Consider the following 17,312-nt stretch of genomic DNA (forward strand, 5'->3'; position numbering starts at 1 on the left):
TTGCAACAAAGCATTCCACTACGCAAAGTGTTCCACCATGTCATCAACAAAAGGAGCAGACTCAAGCTCAACACTGATTGCATCCACCTCGGGTCTCAGAAACGTTGGCTTTTGCAACCTATCATATGTGCTAGTTTGTCTGTCAGCTCTGTTAGCTAATCCTCCTCAATCCTTGACTCGACCCCGATCTCCATCTATATATCTATCACCATCTCGGGATCTATCATCAACTTGAGATCTATGCGAACCAACATAACAATTTCGATCCCTCTCCCTACTTTGTCCCTACGGGAGTGCTATGTACTGCAAAGTGTCAGAAAGTTGCCGCTGCACACTTGCAATTTGGTTTTGTCCTTTAGACAAGTCTCAGAATGTAGCCTGAACCTCTCTATCTACCTCAGAACCTGTACCAACATCACTGTAACCTATGCCAGTAGAACCATCCAGACTACCAGTTGAACTTATATTTGGCAAACTACAAATGGTATGAACTAAGGATTTCACCATATATCTTTGCATTTCTCCATCATAAACAGTGAACTTAAACTAAAATTTCGAGGAGTAGAGCAAAATTTAGAAAGTTAGAAACAATGTATTAACTTTTGCATACTCTTGACAACAATCTCTAATCTCCTCTGAATACTACCACTACTTGCTGTAATGATCTAATGAATTAACAAATTTGAAGGCCAAGCCTTATAGAGACCTGTCAAACACAATGAAGGGTCTAAATTAATTTCAGATCAACCAAAATAATTCTAGCAAACCTTAAATAGGCTTATTTACAACCACTTCTTACAAACATTTAATATCATCCAATGAGGAGATTTCAAATTTTTGAATACATATCCTTTCAAGGATGAAGCATTTGAAAATTGATTTTAGTAATACATTAAATGCATTCCACTTGTCCACTTGTGAATGAGTCTTGATTGGATGAACTTGGAAATGTTGACTTGGAATCCTTTGATTGGTTCAAGATCAACGGGCACCACCTTAGCATGTATTTATTATCTTCTCTGTTTCAAGTCCACTTCATCATCATAAAGAGATTATTAAATCATCATAGAGAAGGACTATTTATATAATTTGATCAAGTTCATAAGTGGGATGGTTTCATCTTTTCTTTGAATGGATTTCAGAAAGCCTTATGTTTCTCAAAATACATAAGATAAAGATTATATTTTATTGCCATGTGCACATTATAATACATTTTCATTAATGCTTTATTTTAACTCAGTAACAATCATAAACCATAGCTTGATGTTGTATTTCTAAGATGGTAATTTTAAAAGTATGCTTACATCTATGATCTAGATTCTACACATGTTAGTAATATTGGTAGATATGAAATGCAATGTGATAAACATATCTTAGGTATCATTTTGAGAATTGATTGGATGATTCACCTTGGTAATTGTCTGCCACACTATATGCACTAATGTGCCTCGTTCCTATGAGGTTAACTAAATGTTATTTCATGACCTGAGTCCAGATTGTATATGTTTTAGTTAACTTAGATTATGTTCTGCAAGTAATTATATAAAATATTTTACAACTAAGTAATCTTAAAAAAATGTTTCTTATTGTTGCTTTGTATAAGAATGTTGATTTGTTGGCTGTAGGATCGTTCTCTCGATTTTCATGCACTTTGTGCCCTATATGCAATAACAGGTATTTCTCGTCTTTTCCTCTGTTTGATGAATTCATATGAGCTGTTATACATTTCATATCATGTTTAATGTTTGTGTATTGCATGCTTCTTTTTAAATCTTTGCAATGTTTTGATAATTTTCTCGTTTTACCATATTTTTTGGAAATATGTTGATTTTATGGTACTATTGAAAAGCTTGACATGTACTTTTGTAATTCTTGAGTACCAATTTAGTAAAAAGGAAATCCAAAGTCAATTCGAAATGTTATTTAAACAGTGCTAAATTATTTTTTTCTTTCATATCTTTCATATATTAGTATAAATTTTGAGAAGCAAGCCTTGGTATTGCAGATGTCACTCTTATAACATCTTTACGTGATGGGATGAATCTTGTGAGTTATGAGTTTGTAGCCTGTCAAAATTTAAGGAAAGGGGTGCTTATCCTCAGTGAGGTATGAAATATTCTATTCAGTTCATTAATTTGATGAAGAATAACATTTTTTAACCAACAATGAGGGAATTATCATGTGTTTTTTTTCTCTTTTGTGATTTGTTGTCCTCTAAATTTAAAAAAAAAAAAACCCTCTTGAAGATATTCTTTTGGTGTTTGCTATGCTATTTATTGGGAGCAATTGTTAAAGTTAGTACTCTACCTTCAGTGTTAATTATTTTCAACCAAGTACTTGTAGATTGATACGAGTTTCTTTACAACACAAGGATAATCCAGTTATAAGGAAACTAGCAATTAAAACAAGAGCGTGGGTGCCTCTCTTCTTTTTGCAATGGTTTCAGACATGGGTTGAAAATTGAGACTTGCATAAAACTGCCAAGTTACAAGCGCAAACATTTGACTCAGGCTTGGACTTGGAAAACGAAACATAAATACATATAACAAATTTAAATAATGGAGGAGAAATACAGATGCATCTGAAGAACTCAAGACTATTTTAATAACCAAATTTTCGAACACTTATGATTATATATTGTTTAGAGGCTTAAAATCCAAGTCTTGTGTCACTAGTAACTAAATATTACAACTTCCTTGTCCTAGTAGTAGTGAGTCTTGGATGTGAGGGTAAATTTGAATAATCAAATTCAAAACCAAATGAACAAGCAAGTATGCCATTTCTTAGTGTTTTTTTGAGTGCTGTTGCTTCTCTAGTCAATTCAATGTGATTTTTGTCAATGAAATAGCATCCACATCCTTTACTATCTCATCGAAATAGGGATTGATTTCATCCATGTCAATGGCATCATTATATCCCTTATTTTGCTTTCTTTAATGTGGAGGAAAATGCTGTATTAGATGATGGTAAGCTCATTCAAGGGCTATTGGCTCAATTTGATCTTGTTATTATTGCGAGTTGCACTCTTACTTATGCACCACAAGGCTGGCACAAAACATAAATGAATAGTCTTTAAAATTTGATGTTGGACAACAATAATCCTTTCAGAATACATTTACAAATAAGATTTTAAACAATTTGAAGTATAAAGTAAAACTTCTTAATACAATTATAAGTTTTAAGTAAAACTTCAAATAAAATTTTAAGTATTAAGCAAAACTTTGTAGCATAAGCAAAACTTGCATTTATAAAAATACATGTATGATTGAAGTTTAATTTGTTTTTCTTGGTTTTTGGGTTATTCTCATTTAAATGAACAAATACGGGTAAAGAGTATTCCCTTGTAACCTGGTAGAGCTACATCTGTAGAATTTGGTCTCTTAGGCATTCTCATTTCCAATATGCCTTGGGTGCTCCTTAGTACAATAGAAAGTACACTTACTATAAGTATGTTGAAAGTTTTTCATTGATTTCGAGAATATATTCATCAGCTTTAATAAATGAATGGGATTGATGGGAAAACTGTCATTATTGTCAAGGGTGACCATTAGATTCATTCTTTTCATTGATGTCAAGCAAGTGTGTATACAATTGTTAGAATATTTTGTCATTTGTCAAAGGTGTATAGGTGAGATTGTTGTCATTAATATCAGCCTAAGAGTAACTGTGAATACAAGGATAATACAAACTATATCAAGAAACAATAATCGATATGTTATGGATTTGAGAAGCATGAAAAATGGAGTAGATTTTGTAATATAAGGAGATTGTTCAAAGAAAATATGCACAGAACAATGAGAATAGTCAACATGTTAATTATACAAGGCATCGATTAAAGAGTCACTAAGGAGCAATTTTAAAGGAGATAAACAAATTAGAAAAGTCTAATAACACAGGTTAGTTGTTTTAGAATGGACTTCATAATAGCAAAGATGGATTCTTCAAGGCAATGGACATGATTGAATGAATGAAGAGCAGTTGCTTATTGAAAGACAAAGATTTGCTTGATTAACAAATGATAAAGACATCAAACTCATTTTAAACAAGTCCTCAACCTTCAAGTTTAAGTTGACTACATGGTGTTTTGCAATGTATGTTGACAAAGAGAAAAGATAGAAGCAATTCTTTCTAGCACTGATAAGATAAGATAAATTATAAATGTCCATTAAAAGACCAACAAGCGGGTCAAAGGGACTACAAGAGCTAGGCCAAAGAGAAGTTGACAACAAGAGCACCAAAAAATGTTTGGAGAAAGGAACAAGAACAACAACAACAACTAAAACAAGGTATCGAGAGGAAAGGCCGAACTGCCACCGTAGCTATCCCGAACAATTAGGAAGAAGTCTAGAACTGAAGGATAGGCCTTAGGGTAGGAAGAGACCCCAATCTGTCATTGAGAACCTCTAGGGAGGGTGTGGACGCAGGCCGCAACTATAAGGACATGTGAGAATGCATAGCCTGTGCGGCCCCCAAGGAAGGATCTAGAAGCTGCTTGGTTCCTTGCAGCGGGCAAATCAGCAAGAAAAATGATGTGATGAGCTGATCCTATTGTGGACTCGTGTAGAAACACTGCTAGAAAGAGTGTTCCTAGAGCCTTAGAGCCTCCTGAAGGTAGAGGGCCAAGCACCTCTAATTAGTGTACCCAAAGAAGGTGGGGAGAGAATGAGTCTCTTTGAATAAATAGTAAAACCTCCCACGGATCTTGTAGTATATAGGGCAGCCATCCCCATATCACACAACTGGCAGATCTTATGAACTATTGGTAGGTTATGGTTGGAGTGAATGCAAATTCCATGGGAACCAACCCTGAAGGAGCCAAGAGAGATGTAAATCACATGGGACCAATTGTGGGAAAGATGGGAGGTAAGACTAATGATCCCACCTAGAATCTCTAAAAAGTGTTTGACATAGAAAGTCATTCTTGGACTCAAACCCCTTGGCAGGTTGACCCACGTAGGGAGAATGTACCACATCTAAATGTCCATCCTGATGTGCTTATTCAACTCCAAACGAGAGGGTAACAAATGGGCCATGGAATCCAATGCGTACTGAAAAGCAGGAAGGTGGTCTATGTCAATCCTGACACTAAAAAGAGCCAAAGGCTATGCAAACCAACAACAAGACCTCCTGTGGTTCAACTTAGCAATATCCATTGAGGAGTAGTAGGCAAGGTAGGTATATCTGGGGCAACCCTTCGAAGTATCCAGGGAACAATGTAGGTGATGTAGGAACCATACTAGATCAATGATAGTACCAAGTTTGAAAGCGTTCGCCCCAAACTCAGCTTGAGAAATACTAGGTGCAGTGGTCTTCCAACAATGAATAATATGCTAAAGCAATAGTGTCCGAACCTATTCCAACAAAGTCCAATCCTCCTCAACCAAGGAGGCCCCCCACACCACTGACCCATAGAGCACCATTAGTCTAATCAAATTGTCCAAAAGAGTCAGCAAAATCATAGCAAAATGTTAGAAGCTATTTAAAAGAGATTCTTCATAGCAAAATCATACACCATGAAACATTTGTTGGGGATCTACATGTCAAGGTTAAAAATTTATGATGTCCCCTTTTTTGTGAGCATCCATTTTCATACAATTAACCTTATTTTTGACCCTAATAGGCTAATGGAGTCATTCAAGGGTCCTCTTTGGGTATCATAAAGCTTTTTAGGTTGTAATTGTCAGCCTTTACATCTCTAGATCTTTCCTATGTTTTATGGCTAGGTTATTCAGACGTTTCCGGCTTTGTTTTGGTGTACCAATTTTTTATAGTAAGCTAGTGGTTGTTAGAGAGAGGCCCTTATTATTTTCGGTAAAGCATCCAGATTGATAGTGGGAGTAGTGGGTTAGCTAGAGATGAGGTCAAAATCATTAAATAATTAGTCATTCATGGAGATCTAATATATACTTATTATTAAAGTGTCACTTTAATTATAGTTGATTACTTTAAGGAAATATTATAATGATTTCATGTGACTTAATAATTAATAGGGATTTAATATTATAAAGTCAAACTATAAAGTGCTTATGAGGAATAATGTAAAGTGCCAATTTGAAGGGAGATAAAAGTGATTATTAAAATATTCTCTTTTCATCTCATCTGGTGAGGCTCCTTAATCCTGCTTGTTTTAGTGATTCTTGTGAGCCCTCCTCCATGTTTGATTTGCTTGTTGTGGCCATTTGAGAGTCTGCCACCCTTTCTATCCCTCACCACTCTTCGCTCTCCCTCAAAAGAAAACGCCCTAATACATGTCCCATGAACCAATGGTTTGACATTGACTACAAAGGTTTCCATCGCTCAGTCCATCTCGCTTTTGAGGGTCATTCCCTTGCTTTTGCTCACCTGTTTTCTTCTTACCTCTGTTTTCTTCGCTCCAAGAAATGATCCTTTATCGCCTATCAGTGTAAATCCCTATACTTCATGCTTACTGGCAACCACCAACTTTTCTGGCATACGCTGTTTCCCTGTTGTTCCCCTCCACCCGCTGCCCTTGACTTTCGCTTCTAACCTCTCACACCACAGCTCTTTATGACATTTATGGGCAGCCTTCTATCTACCCCATTTCGCCTACTTACTGTCACTTGTTCACCTCTTCTAACATTTACGAGGCCATCAGATCCATGCGATGCAATAGAGTGACGAATGAGGAGGGGTTTCAGCCTGAATTCTTCAAGTTTTGTGCTCCGGTTCTTGGCTCCTATCTCTCTATACTCTTTAGTAGAGAGGTTTGTATAGGTTTTCTTGTTTCTTGCTCTAGGCATCTGATTTATCCAATTCACAAGACATGACCTATTTCTGACCTTGGTAACTACAAGAGCATTATGATCGGACACATGTTTGCCAAACTTTATGCTACAACCCTGAATGCTAGGTTATCCAGAGAACTTGACAGGAGAGGTTGTAGAGCTAGAGGCCAGGTTGGTTTTCGAGTTGACTACTAGACCATTGATCACATTTTTACTTTACGAGCTATTTTTGAGGAGGCCAGACACAGATCGGTGAAAGTATACTGTTGCTTTGTTGATTTCCGCAAGGCTTTTGATTCTGTTCTTGGGATGGCTCTATTTTCGAGGCTTTGTATGATTTGGATTTCAAAGATGCTACTTACTGTGATCATGAGATTATATGAAACTGTGATGGGTAGATTCAGGACTCTGGGGTTAAATGAGGCTGCCCTCTCTTCCCCACTTTGTTCGGTTTGTATATGGACAAGCTTAAGGACTTTCTTTTGAAGTTGTCTCTTCCTGGGGATGGGTGCTACTTACATCAAGTCTTGATCTCCATTCTTCTTTTTGCACATGATGTGTCTCTTCTTACCTCTTCTCCCAGGAGTTTACAGAGGCTTCTTGATGGTTTGGCATCCTTTTGTGATCAGCAATAGCTTGTGGTTAACCTGGGTAAGACTCGAGTTATGTTTTTTAATTGTTTAAAGACCTCTCATCTTCATTTCTTCTTTTAGAGATAGGAGATTGAGATTACTTCTTCGTATATGTATTTGGGAGTGAAGTTTTTTGGACCTCGCTTCAGTATGAGACTTGCGATCCAGTCTAGAGTTAGTAAGGTTATGGGATCTCTAGCTATGCTTGAGAAATAGTGTTTCAGACACCATTTTCAGAATACCCCATCCTTTAGACTCTCTTGTTCGACTGCGTGTTCTTTATGGCTCAATGGTTTGGGGGCCTTCTCTTGTCTTTGACTGGGCCTCGACTGAACGGGTACAAACATTGCTTCTACGACGTATCATTAGATGTCACAGGTTCATTTCTCATAGTATCATTCTTGCTGAGTTTGGTGCTCATCCTTTCAGACTTGCGGCCATTTTTGACTTGATTTGGTTCCTTCATCTCCTTCGTGGTTTTGCGGACTCGGTTGGTGATCAGGATAGATACTCATACCTAGCGTACTGCTCCTTAGCTACGACTATGAGATCTGATGCTAACTCTCGGGCTCATTGCTGGTATGCGCAGGCATCCTCTTTTTTGAGCTCGATCGGGATTGATATTGACTGTCTCCCTCCATACCAATTTTCGTTAAATGCCCCTACTCATCCCCTCCCCTCCCGTCAGGAGTTAAGTGAGCATGTCAGATTGGATATCTACAGACAGTACATTATCACCACCTGAACTAACCCTCCTAAGGTCGGTTACGCCCGAGGATGGCCTTCTATGCTGAGCACTTTATGGAGATCTGCGATGGGGTTATTGTTCGTCCTAGCTACCTATATTGACGATGGTGTCATGCTCTGTGTATTTCTTTGGGGTCCTTCAGAGTTGGTTCAAACCGCCTTTGGGCTCAGACTGACCTTCATATTGACAACAGTGATCAGATCTGTCAATTGTGTACTTTACCAGAGGTCAAGACAGAGACATTTTATTTTTCGTTGCCCTATCTTTTATGAGATTAGAGGAATATTTCATTGTTTGTTCCGGGACTGTTTCTCTCTTTCATCTTTCTTCAGTTACATTGACTAACAGTGTCTCGCGCTTTATCTTCAGGATGCCACCCTGCTTCATGATAGCACTTTACAATCACTTCTTCCTTCCTGACCTTCCTTTGATCAGCTCTTTACTGCCTTTTTCTCACCCTTATCCCCATAAAGGGGTGTGAAAGGGTCATCTAGTTCTACCAGTTCTACTAGTCATTCCAAATTTGTTAGACCTCGCAACAGTTTCTTATGTCAGCGATACTCATCCAAGATCTCACAACGACAGATCGGAGCTTGTGTTCCCCCACAGTCTTATCCTTCTGTGACTGATTTCTTTTCGGCAATAAAGGATTCCTTGTCTTTGCCTTGACTTCTGGGTGCCTCTCTTCTCTTCTCTTTTCTCTTCTTGTTCTTGTTATTTGTTTTTCTTAGACACTGTTTGGTGCTCCTATTGTTGTTCGTTGTCCTATTATAAACTCTCAGTCCCATAGACCTTTTTGTGGTCTTTTGTTGGACATTAATACTATTATCTTATCTTCTCTTATATTATTTTGTTGTGCCCCAAATGGAGGGAAGGGTAAATGAAATTTAAGTGAGATTTAATGAGATGAAGCCAAATACAAATTAAACATTCTTTAAAGGCTTTTTGAAAAGAGATTTGGATTATTCTTGAATCATTTAACATTTTCCTTTCTTAAAGAAGTGGCTTCAAGGAGAAAACCTAGGGTCTCATCGTGATTTTCAATCTTGGAGAACATAGCCTCTCTTTGATTGTGCAAATATTGGTGGCTTAATTTAGGGGTCAAGTTTGTTTTTAAAAGTAGCAAGTTATATCAGATTTTTCAAAGGTTTATTTGTGGAGTGGAAGTTATTTTATATTAAGATCGTTTACATATCGGGTGCTCCATAAGAGCAACAATTACAACTTATTCAAGCTCCTTTCGAGCAATCACACTAGAAACAACAATTGAAAGACCAAGAGTCACAACTTAGAATTCTACAAAGGTGTCTCTCTTGGGATTGAACCAGTGTGTCCACAATGAGAACTCATTGCTTCAACCAAGCTAAACCCCTTGGACTAGAGTGGAAGTTATTGAAAACAAATATTATTAAATATCTTTATTGCTGGTGTGTGACATCTTCATTGGCACATGGGAATCACTTTGGCGTAGATTTAAGATTATTTAACTCTAGAACTAGCAAGGATTTTTAAATAGCTGATTGAAGACTCCATTTTCAGTGGCGTGAGGATTTTTTTATCTGTTGTATAATTGCTGCAAATCGTATACTTAATTTTTGTATCCATCTTTAGAGGGTTTCAAGGCACGTTTACTTGATTTCATGAATTGTAACTCCTTAATTTTCTAGGTATTTTTCTTTTAGATAGTAGAGGTTATTTTATGAATTGGGTTGTAAATGTATTCAGAAATTACTGAGTATTTAAGCTGGTATAAAAATCTGGAATATTCAGCTGTATTTTCCCAATGCAATTTCTGTTTGAGTTGGAAATTTGTTATTGCAATATCTCTTGATTTTTTTCATGTATTAAATTGTTGCATCATACATTCACAAAAATTCATTAAAACAAACCAAACAAGGCAGAAAGTTTGAGTTAGCAAGTGTCCACCTGAGGTGGGACACTACAAAATCGAAGAAAGGAGGTGGAACAATATCAAGAACAATATGACATGCACTCTTGAATGGATTAGTATTCAAGGCATTGATTATATTAAGAACAGCAATGATACGGACAGCAATTTCATATAGAGCAGGAACAACAATTCATAAAGGAACAATCAAGTTTAGATTATGAACTAGTATTAAAAGGCTGTGCTTTGATTTATGGCTATACTAGATTGTGATTGACATAATACAAAAAAATGATTTGTATGGTAAATGATTAATATGAATAAAGTTGATACAATGATTATTGTAAAGAGAAGGGTTGTGATGTTGATTAAAAGACTTTTAAATGTTGATTATTCTTTTAGATGCGATTCAAATTGAGATATTGTTTAACTTTTGTTAATACTCCCCATGAGGTGTAATGTCCCCACTAATAGGGTTAGTCAAGGACAAGTAATACCTGCAAAAATAAATGTTAGAATCACAATAATAATAAAACTAACTATATTATTCTACCCTCTAAGTTAACCCCAATCTTAGGACGTCTCTAGATCGGGCTTCATAGCTCATAGCTACCGCTGTCATCCCGGGAGGACACCCCTTAAGATTCTTCTTGGGCGGGCATCCTCTATCCAAGGCCAACGACATATGCATATGTTTGACCACATCAGAATATTCTGGCAACATGGAGAATTCTCGGCCATGGTGGTCGGTTCAAGGTGATAATACCTTGCTACCCTCATGCTACGAGTCTTATAATTCTCCTAATAGATTAATGTATTATTACTCAATTATCGGCCATGGAGGACAATGGAGATCTTAATATCTCCATGCTCCATGCTTCGATATCGAATCTCGGCCATGGCAGACAATGTAGATATTAATATCTCACATGCTCCATGCTTCGAGTTCACATTGATATCCATAGTGTTAACCCATGAGCTAACACAATATTATCCACAACTAGTGTTCATAAATAAATTCATAAACATAATTAAACAAATATAATTCATAAACATACCTTTCTTACCTTCTTTTTCAAGAGTCACACCCTTTCATAATACAAATCTTTTGAAAAGTCACAACACTTCATAGTTATAATCCTTTTGAAAAGTTACAACCCTTTATAACTAAAATCTTTTGGAAAATTCCAAATACTATATAATTAAAACATTTTTGAAGAGTCACAACTATTCATAATTATGACCCTTTCAAAGGTTCACATCCTTTCAATATCATTGATACCTTTCCAGAAAGCCACTTCGTTATTTTCTTCATATTACTTTCCTCTTTTATTTTTTCTTTTGAACTCCTCTCCTCTTATCTTCCTTTTTCTCCCTTCTCTAAAATAAACTCTCCTCCCTTTTATATCTTAATTTTAAGGAGTCATGTCCATTTGTTAAACATCTCTTGAATTTTCATTAGATTTAGTTAATTTATATTATTCTATATTATATTATTTACTTATATATGTTTATTTTATTTATTATTAAATTCTATTAAGAAAGTTAACATACTTTCTACAATATTGTCTCTTGTATTTAATTTTATTCCTTTCTTTCTTTACTTATTGAAATTTTATTATTTTTTAATTATTTAAAGTATCATACTAAATATTATTTTATTAATAATATGGATTAAATAATTATTATGTCCTTGGTTTATAGTTTAGTATTATTTTTAATATAACTTTATTATTTATTTAATAACATTATATTATCTAATTATTATTAAAATTCTATCTTAAAATTGGGATTTGACACAAGGTGTGGTTTCTAATTTAACTATTTATAACCAAGAGACATTCTAATGTTAAAGTAACATGGATCTTTTTGGCAAATGTAATAGTATGACCATTGTGATTGATATTTTCCAAATGCAGATTTGGATCTCATATAAATATGAGAGGAGACATGTCTCCAAGGTTTAATCATCATTTAATTAATATGTATATTTTATAATAATAATTAATTTAATATATATATGTATATACATATGTATATATATTAATATATGTATATGTATAATATATATTATTACTACATGAATACTTATATATAGAAAATAATGATTTGTCGACAACAACAATGAATCTCAGATCAAATTTATTTGACTGAAGCTACAATTTTAACACTCCCTCGTAGCTAGGGAGGATTTGTAGAACACCTTGTGCTTTCAAGTATATGAAGAGATATCGACTTAGTATGATATTCCTAGAATGATATATATAAGGATATGAACGTAAATCCATCAACACATACATATATTAGCATATATTACATATGGAATTTGCTTCAATTTACTACGAGGCTAAATTTTTCAACACTCCTCTTTAGCTAGGAGAGAATTTCAGCAATTATACTATAAGATTTGAATACCACCTTAAGTGTGGTCTATGATAGATTTAAGTTATGGTGTCTGACAAGACTCGGCCCGAAGAACTGTAACAAATTGATTTTAATGGTGTCTGGGAAAATCCGGCCCGAAGAACCATGATGAGTTGATTATTAAGGTGTTCGGCAAAATCCGGCCCAAAGAACCATGATAAGTTGGTAATCGAGGTGTCCGGAAAAATCCAGCCCAAAGAACCATGATAACACTTGCTCCAACACATCTTGATGTTAGGAGATAGGTCAACTATTGATAAGGTCGTCACCTTATAATGGTTACCTTCTGGTTGATACATTCGTTATCATGACTTCCAACACTCTGGGACAACTTAGTGAAGTTTATCATGATAACAGGTCTACCATTTAAAAGATCGTCATCTTACAATGGTTACCTTCTGTTTATATATGTCAATGAAAGATCGTCACCTTTCATTACATATCATATGTGAAATAGTAACCACCATGAACCTAGTCAGAGGGTGGTGCAAGAGCTTTCACCTCAATTCTCTCTCACAGAGAAGAATGCATCAGAAAGAATTTCCATTAGAACTTTCTCCTCATAGAGAAGATATCATTTACAAAGGATTGCACCTCAAAATTCTCCCTCTGAACATTGATCCTGGGAAGTCAGGTTTTTTGATTACTTCCTCATAAGCTCTCTTCACCTAAGGATGCCTTTCAAACTGCCTCTAAATTTGATATCAATCTTTCAACTTTCTGGTGATAAATCATTGCTTCCTCATGATATACATAGGAGTAGGCCCATCAAAATCATGCAGTTACTCCATGTATTTTTAGACTCCCTCTAAGTATCAATCTTCTAAGCTCCTTCATTTCTTTAGAAGAAGTGTCATACTCCCTCTTAATGTAGAAGAATCTCATAATCTTAGTCATCAAAGATGTCGCTTCAAGAGCCTCATTTTATCCATTTTGATCATCAGGGTCTTTGGAGCTACTATCATTAGATTGAGTCTGCACAATATTAGGTAGCATATGTAAAGTACCAATCTTCTTTTCTTATAAGAATATCCTCAGACATAAAGGAAAAGATCAAGGTAAATAACCCTTATAGTATGTATAGAATTACAAATAAGAGAGAGACTACAAAGAGTAGATAAATGTAAATGATAAGAACACTTATCTGTACATCAAGATTTAGAAATTGTCTTTTTAGTTATTTGAGAATGGGACATCTCCCCTCTAAATAAGGTTCAAGTGGGAATGGAACATTGACTGTTATCCCCCCCACAATGTAATGTTTCCAGTCATTCTTATATTGTTGAACAATTTTGTATCAATTATGACAACTTTCTAAGTTCCAACTTACTCATTTCGTCCATTGAAGGTCCAAACATTCATTTAGCTTAACAGTAGAAGCAAACATGTCCTTCCATTTTCTCAAAGTCGTCCACAATATGCCAATATCTTGATTGAGTATGATTGTGCCACATGTATGAATCTACAACTCATACGTCGAGTTTCATTCATCAAAGAGAGACTCGTAGATGGTTCAAATGAATTTTTAAAACCTTAATTAATGTCTCACAACAACTCAAATTTCCTTTGTTCATGCAAAGTTATTTGTTTGATCGTTTGATTTACGCACATCTTGCAATCTTTGAGGAAGTGTCAGAATCCCTCTATATCTGATAGTAATCCTCATTTTCTTGCAATCACATTCTCGAAGGAAAAGATCAAGGCACATAGCTCTTATAGTACGTATAGACATACGAATCAAAAAGAGACTAACCCAATAGTAACAATAATATTAGGTATAATCAATTATTCGTAATAAAATCATAATAGTAAAATTTTCTTCCTTTCCTTAGGATATCATAATTACTCTACTAAAAATGACATTCTTATTCATTTCTAATTTTATTCAATATTTATAATTTTATTTCATATTTCAATCTATTCCAAGGTCTTTAATAAATTGGAGAGTCACTCATTTTAACATATTTATATGTACCTTGCTATGAGGCCCACCTCATTGCTAACATAGGAGATCCTGAATTAGTTGGTGTCACTTCTATACAACCGTCCACCTCAATTGTAAACAGTTACCTTTATTTGTTACATTTCATGGCCCCTCGCTGATACATATTTCTTCCCATATTGAACATTATTCATTTATTTTCTTTGTAACTCTATATCCTTTCCAGTCCATCAAATCACACATAGTAGGCATTCGCATGGGGTGAACATTGTTTAATATATATTTTTTTCTCTTATCTCTGAATTTGATCTCGAACGTCTTGTGCTTCATCCCTAATTACGTGGCACTTGTAGATACCTATTCAAGATAGGTTCTTATGCTACAGTGGTTTGTGTCTTAATTTCTCTGGGTCTCCTTACCCTATTCTCTCTGTAATTCCTTGTGCGAGCTGGCTCAAAGATGTCACGCATCAAGGACCTTCCCACCAACTCTATCGCTCTTATACTATAAGTCCAATTATTGCTTCATTGCATTTTCTTTTTGGTTTGTCTTCCATTCCCCTTCTTCATGAAATTTGTATGTTTTATTTTTATTTTTGTCGAAAATGAAACACATGCTACATACATGGCACATGATTGGACTAATAAAACTCTCTGTGTACAAGATATCGGGTGCATGAAATGATATTACAATATCCTTCATAATATGTTTAGATCACCCTCTTTATTCATTCAGTACTAATTGTGAGTTTGATAATTTCTGAGAGGTCATCTACATGTATATTTTTTTTAAATAAATAAATAAATGCTATGTGAATGTTGATTTATGAATTAGTGGTTTCATTAAATGAATCTCTGTATCCCATTCTCCGATAGTGATGTGTTCCCTACAAACTATATTTTTCATCTCCTTTCGTAGTCTTGTTTGGAACAACCGTTATTAAGGTTGTAAGAGATTGTTTTCCAGCAGGTTAGAGGAGCAACGACACCACTTAGTTGGGTTCGGTTCTTGATTTCAATGTTTTAATAGAGGCTTCCATTCCATTGAGCCTTTCAAAAAGTGCCATTTCTTCCAAATGGGAGCTTCCGCATGCTTCCTCTCCATAGAGCAGACAAGAATCTTCACTTATTATAAGCAATTTTATGGGCTCTCACAAAACTCTCCATCTGATTTTCCAGATTACTACTCTAGATAGAGGGGCATGGGTCAAGATTTGTGTACCATCTTTGAATACAGACATCTCTTATTCCTCATTATGTTGTGTTTGGATATATACATCAGTTTTCTAAAGCTTATAAAAAACTTTTTCCCTTTCCCTGGCAACAACAAAACTTTCAGTTGATTCACATGGTTAATATCATGCAAAGTGGAGAGCACATGAAGGGATTTTAAATGCTTAGATTTTCCTTGCTTAATATCCTTTATCATTGGCCATTACAAGTGCAGACAAATAATTTGGCTTTGATACCATATGAAGTAACATGGAGCTTTTCTGCAAATGTAATAATATGACCATTGTGATTGATATTTTTCAAATACAAATTTGGATCTCATTTAAATATGAGAGGAGACATGTCTCATGAAGAGACACGTTTCCAAGGTTTAATCATCATTTAATTAATATATATATTTCATAATAATAATTAGTATAATGTATATATGTATGTATATGTTAGAACTTAGTATAATATATATATATATATATATGTATGTATGTATGTATGTATGTATGTATGTATATATATTATATACTATAATATATATACATATATATATTATATACTATAATATATATACATATATATATTATTATTACATGAATACATATATATAGAAAATGATGATTTATCAATAACAACAATGAATCTCAGATTGAATTTATCCAACTGAAGCTCCAACTTTAACACCTAAGGCATGCATCCAATGTAAAAACCCCATCTGGTTACTGCTCTTTAATACACCAATTTTCTATGCAAATTTATTGTTTGACATTTTGACAACATTCGGCAAGCAACACTAATACTAAATATTCATAAATAATAAACAAAGTCGGAGCTGTGAATATCTATTCATTAAATTTCAGTCTTGGTATGGATTGAACTATGATACCAATCAAAACAAGAGGAATACCATCTTATCATTAACTGTAATTAAACGTTATGCAGATCACAATTCTATATTGTGAAATCAGATTGTAACTGCAAGGAAATTCTGTATTTTATTTTAAAACATCAGATCAAAATTACATATATCGATATTGGCACCTGGATTGCAGTCAGATGTGCCTAGCTGTGCCACCAAAAATGTCTACCCTTTATTGCCAATTCCAGCTGCAAGTCATGAAGACCCTTGCCGTCCACAAGTGTGTAGATTGCTGGGCACGTGTAACAGGCTGCTGCTTGATGTGACTCCTTCTACACCTCAGCACGGCTGCCGCTATGTATTGTATGCTCCAGCAAGTGTGACGTGGCCTCCCACAATTGTGCTAATGCAAAATGCAAGGAGAAATATGCAATGATAATGTCATACAGTCACTTCCTTAACCACGACTGCCAGTATGCAGACTTCCATAACAAATTCGACTACCAATGTAACCCTCCAGCAAGGTCATGTAACCTCCACAATTCAGCAGTTAGACACTCTTAGAGATCTCCATGCCACAGTAGACACAGTAGGAGAACTGGATAATTGTTTATCTCAACACAATTATCACAGAACATCTCAGAATTACTTCAAACCCTTAGCCAAATCAAAATTATACTCCTTAGCTACATGAATATAGTAGGAGAATGTTGGCCAATTGTATACTTAAGCACAATTGCCAAGAACTCCTCAGATGAGGGCCTTATGCTTCAATAAGGGTTCACAAGTCAGAAATCAGAAAAAGCCACAAAGGCAAAAAAAAAAAGTATTTTTCAAGCGTGCTTTTCCC

General features: G+C 35.0%; 1 protein-coding gene across 4 annotated transcripts in view; it reads left to right on the forward strand.

Moving 5' to 3' along the window:
- Nucleotides 1–17,312, forward strand: part of LOC149546218 (alpha,alpha-trehalose-phosphate synthase [UDP-forming] 1-like) — a 241,184-nt gene that overhangs the window by 100,341 nt on the left and 123,531 nt on the right. For all 4 annotated transcript variants that reach the window (XR_016353669.1, XM_089791062.1, XM_089791063.1 and 1 more), the window contains exons 8-9: nucleotides 1,626–1,674; nucleotides 2,006–2,106. Coding sequence is in view for 3 of the 4 variants with exons in the window: in XM_089791062.1 (XP_089647188.1) it covers nucleotides 1,626–1,674; nucleotides 2,006–2,106 (150 nt within the window). In the remaining variant the exon portion in view is untranslated. The remainder of the gene's footprint in view (nucleotides 1–1,625; nucleotides 1,675–2,005; nucleotides 2,107–17,312) is intronic.

Source organism: Cupressus sempervirens, chromosome 7 (genome assembly GCF_028749045.1).
Source record: "Cupressus sempervirens isolate cs-2001-9-10 chromosome 7, ASM2874904v1, whole genome shotgun sequence".
In the NCBI taxonomy this organism is placed as follows: Eukaryota; Viridiplantae; Streptophyta; class Pinopsida; order Cupressales; family Cupressaceae; genus Cupressus; species Cupressus sempervirens.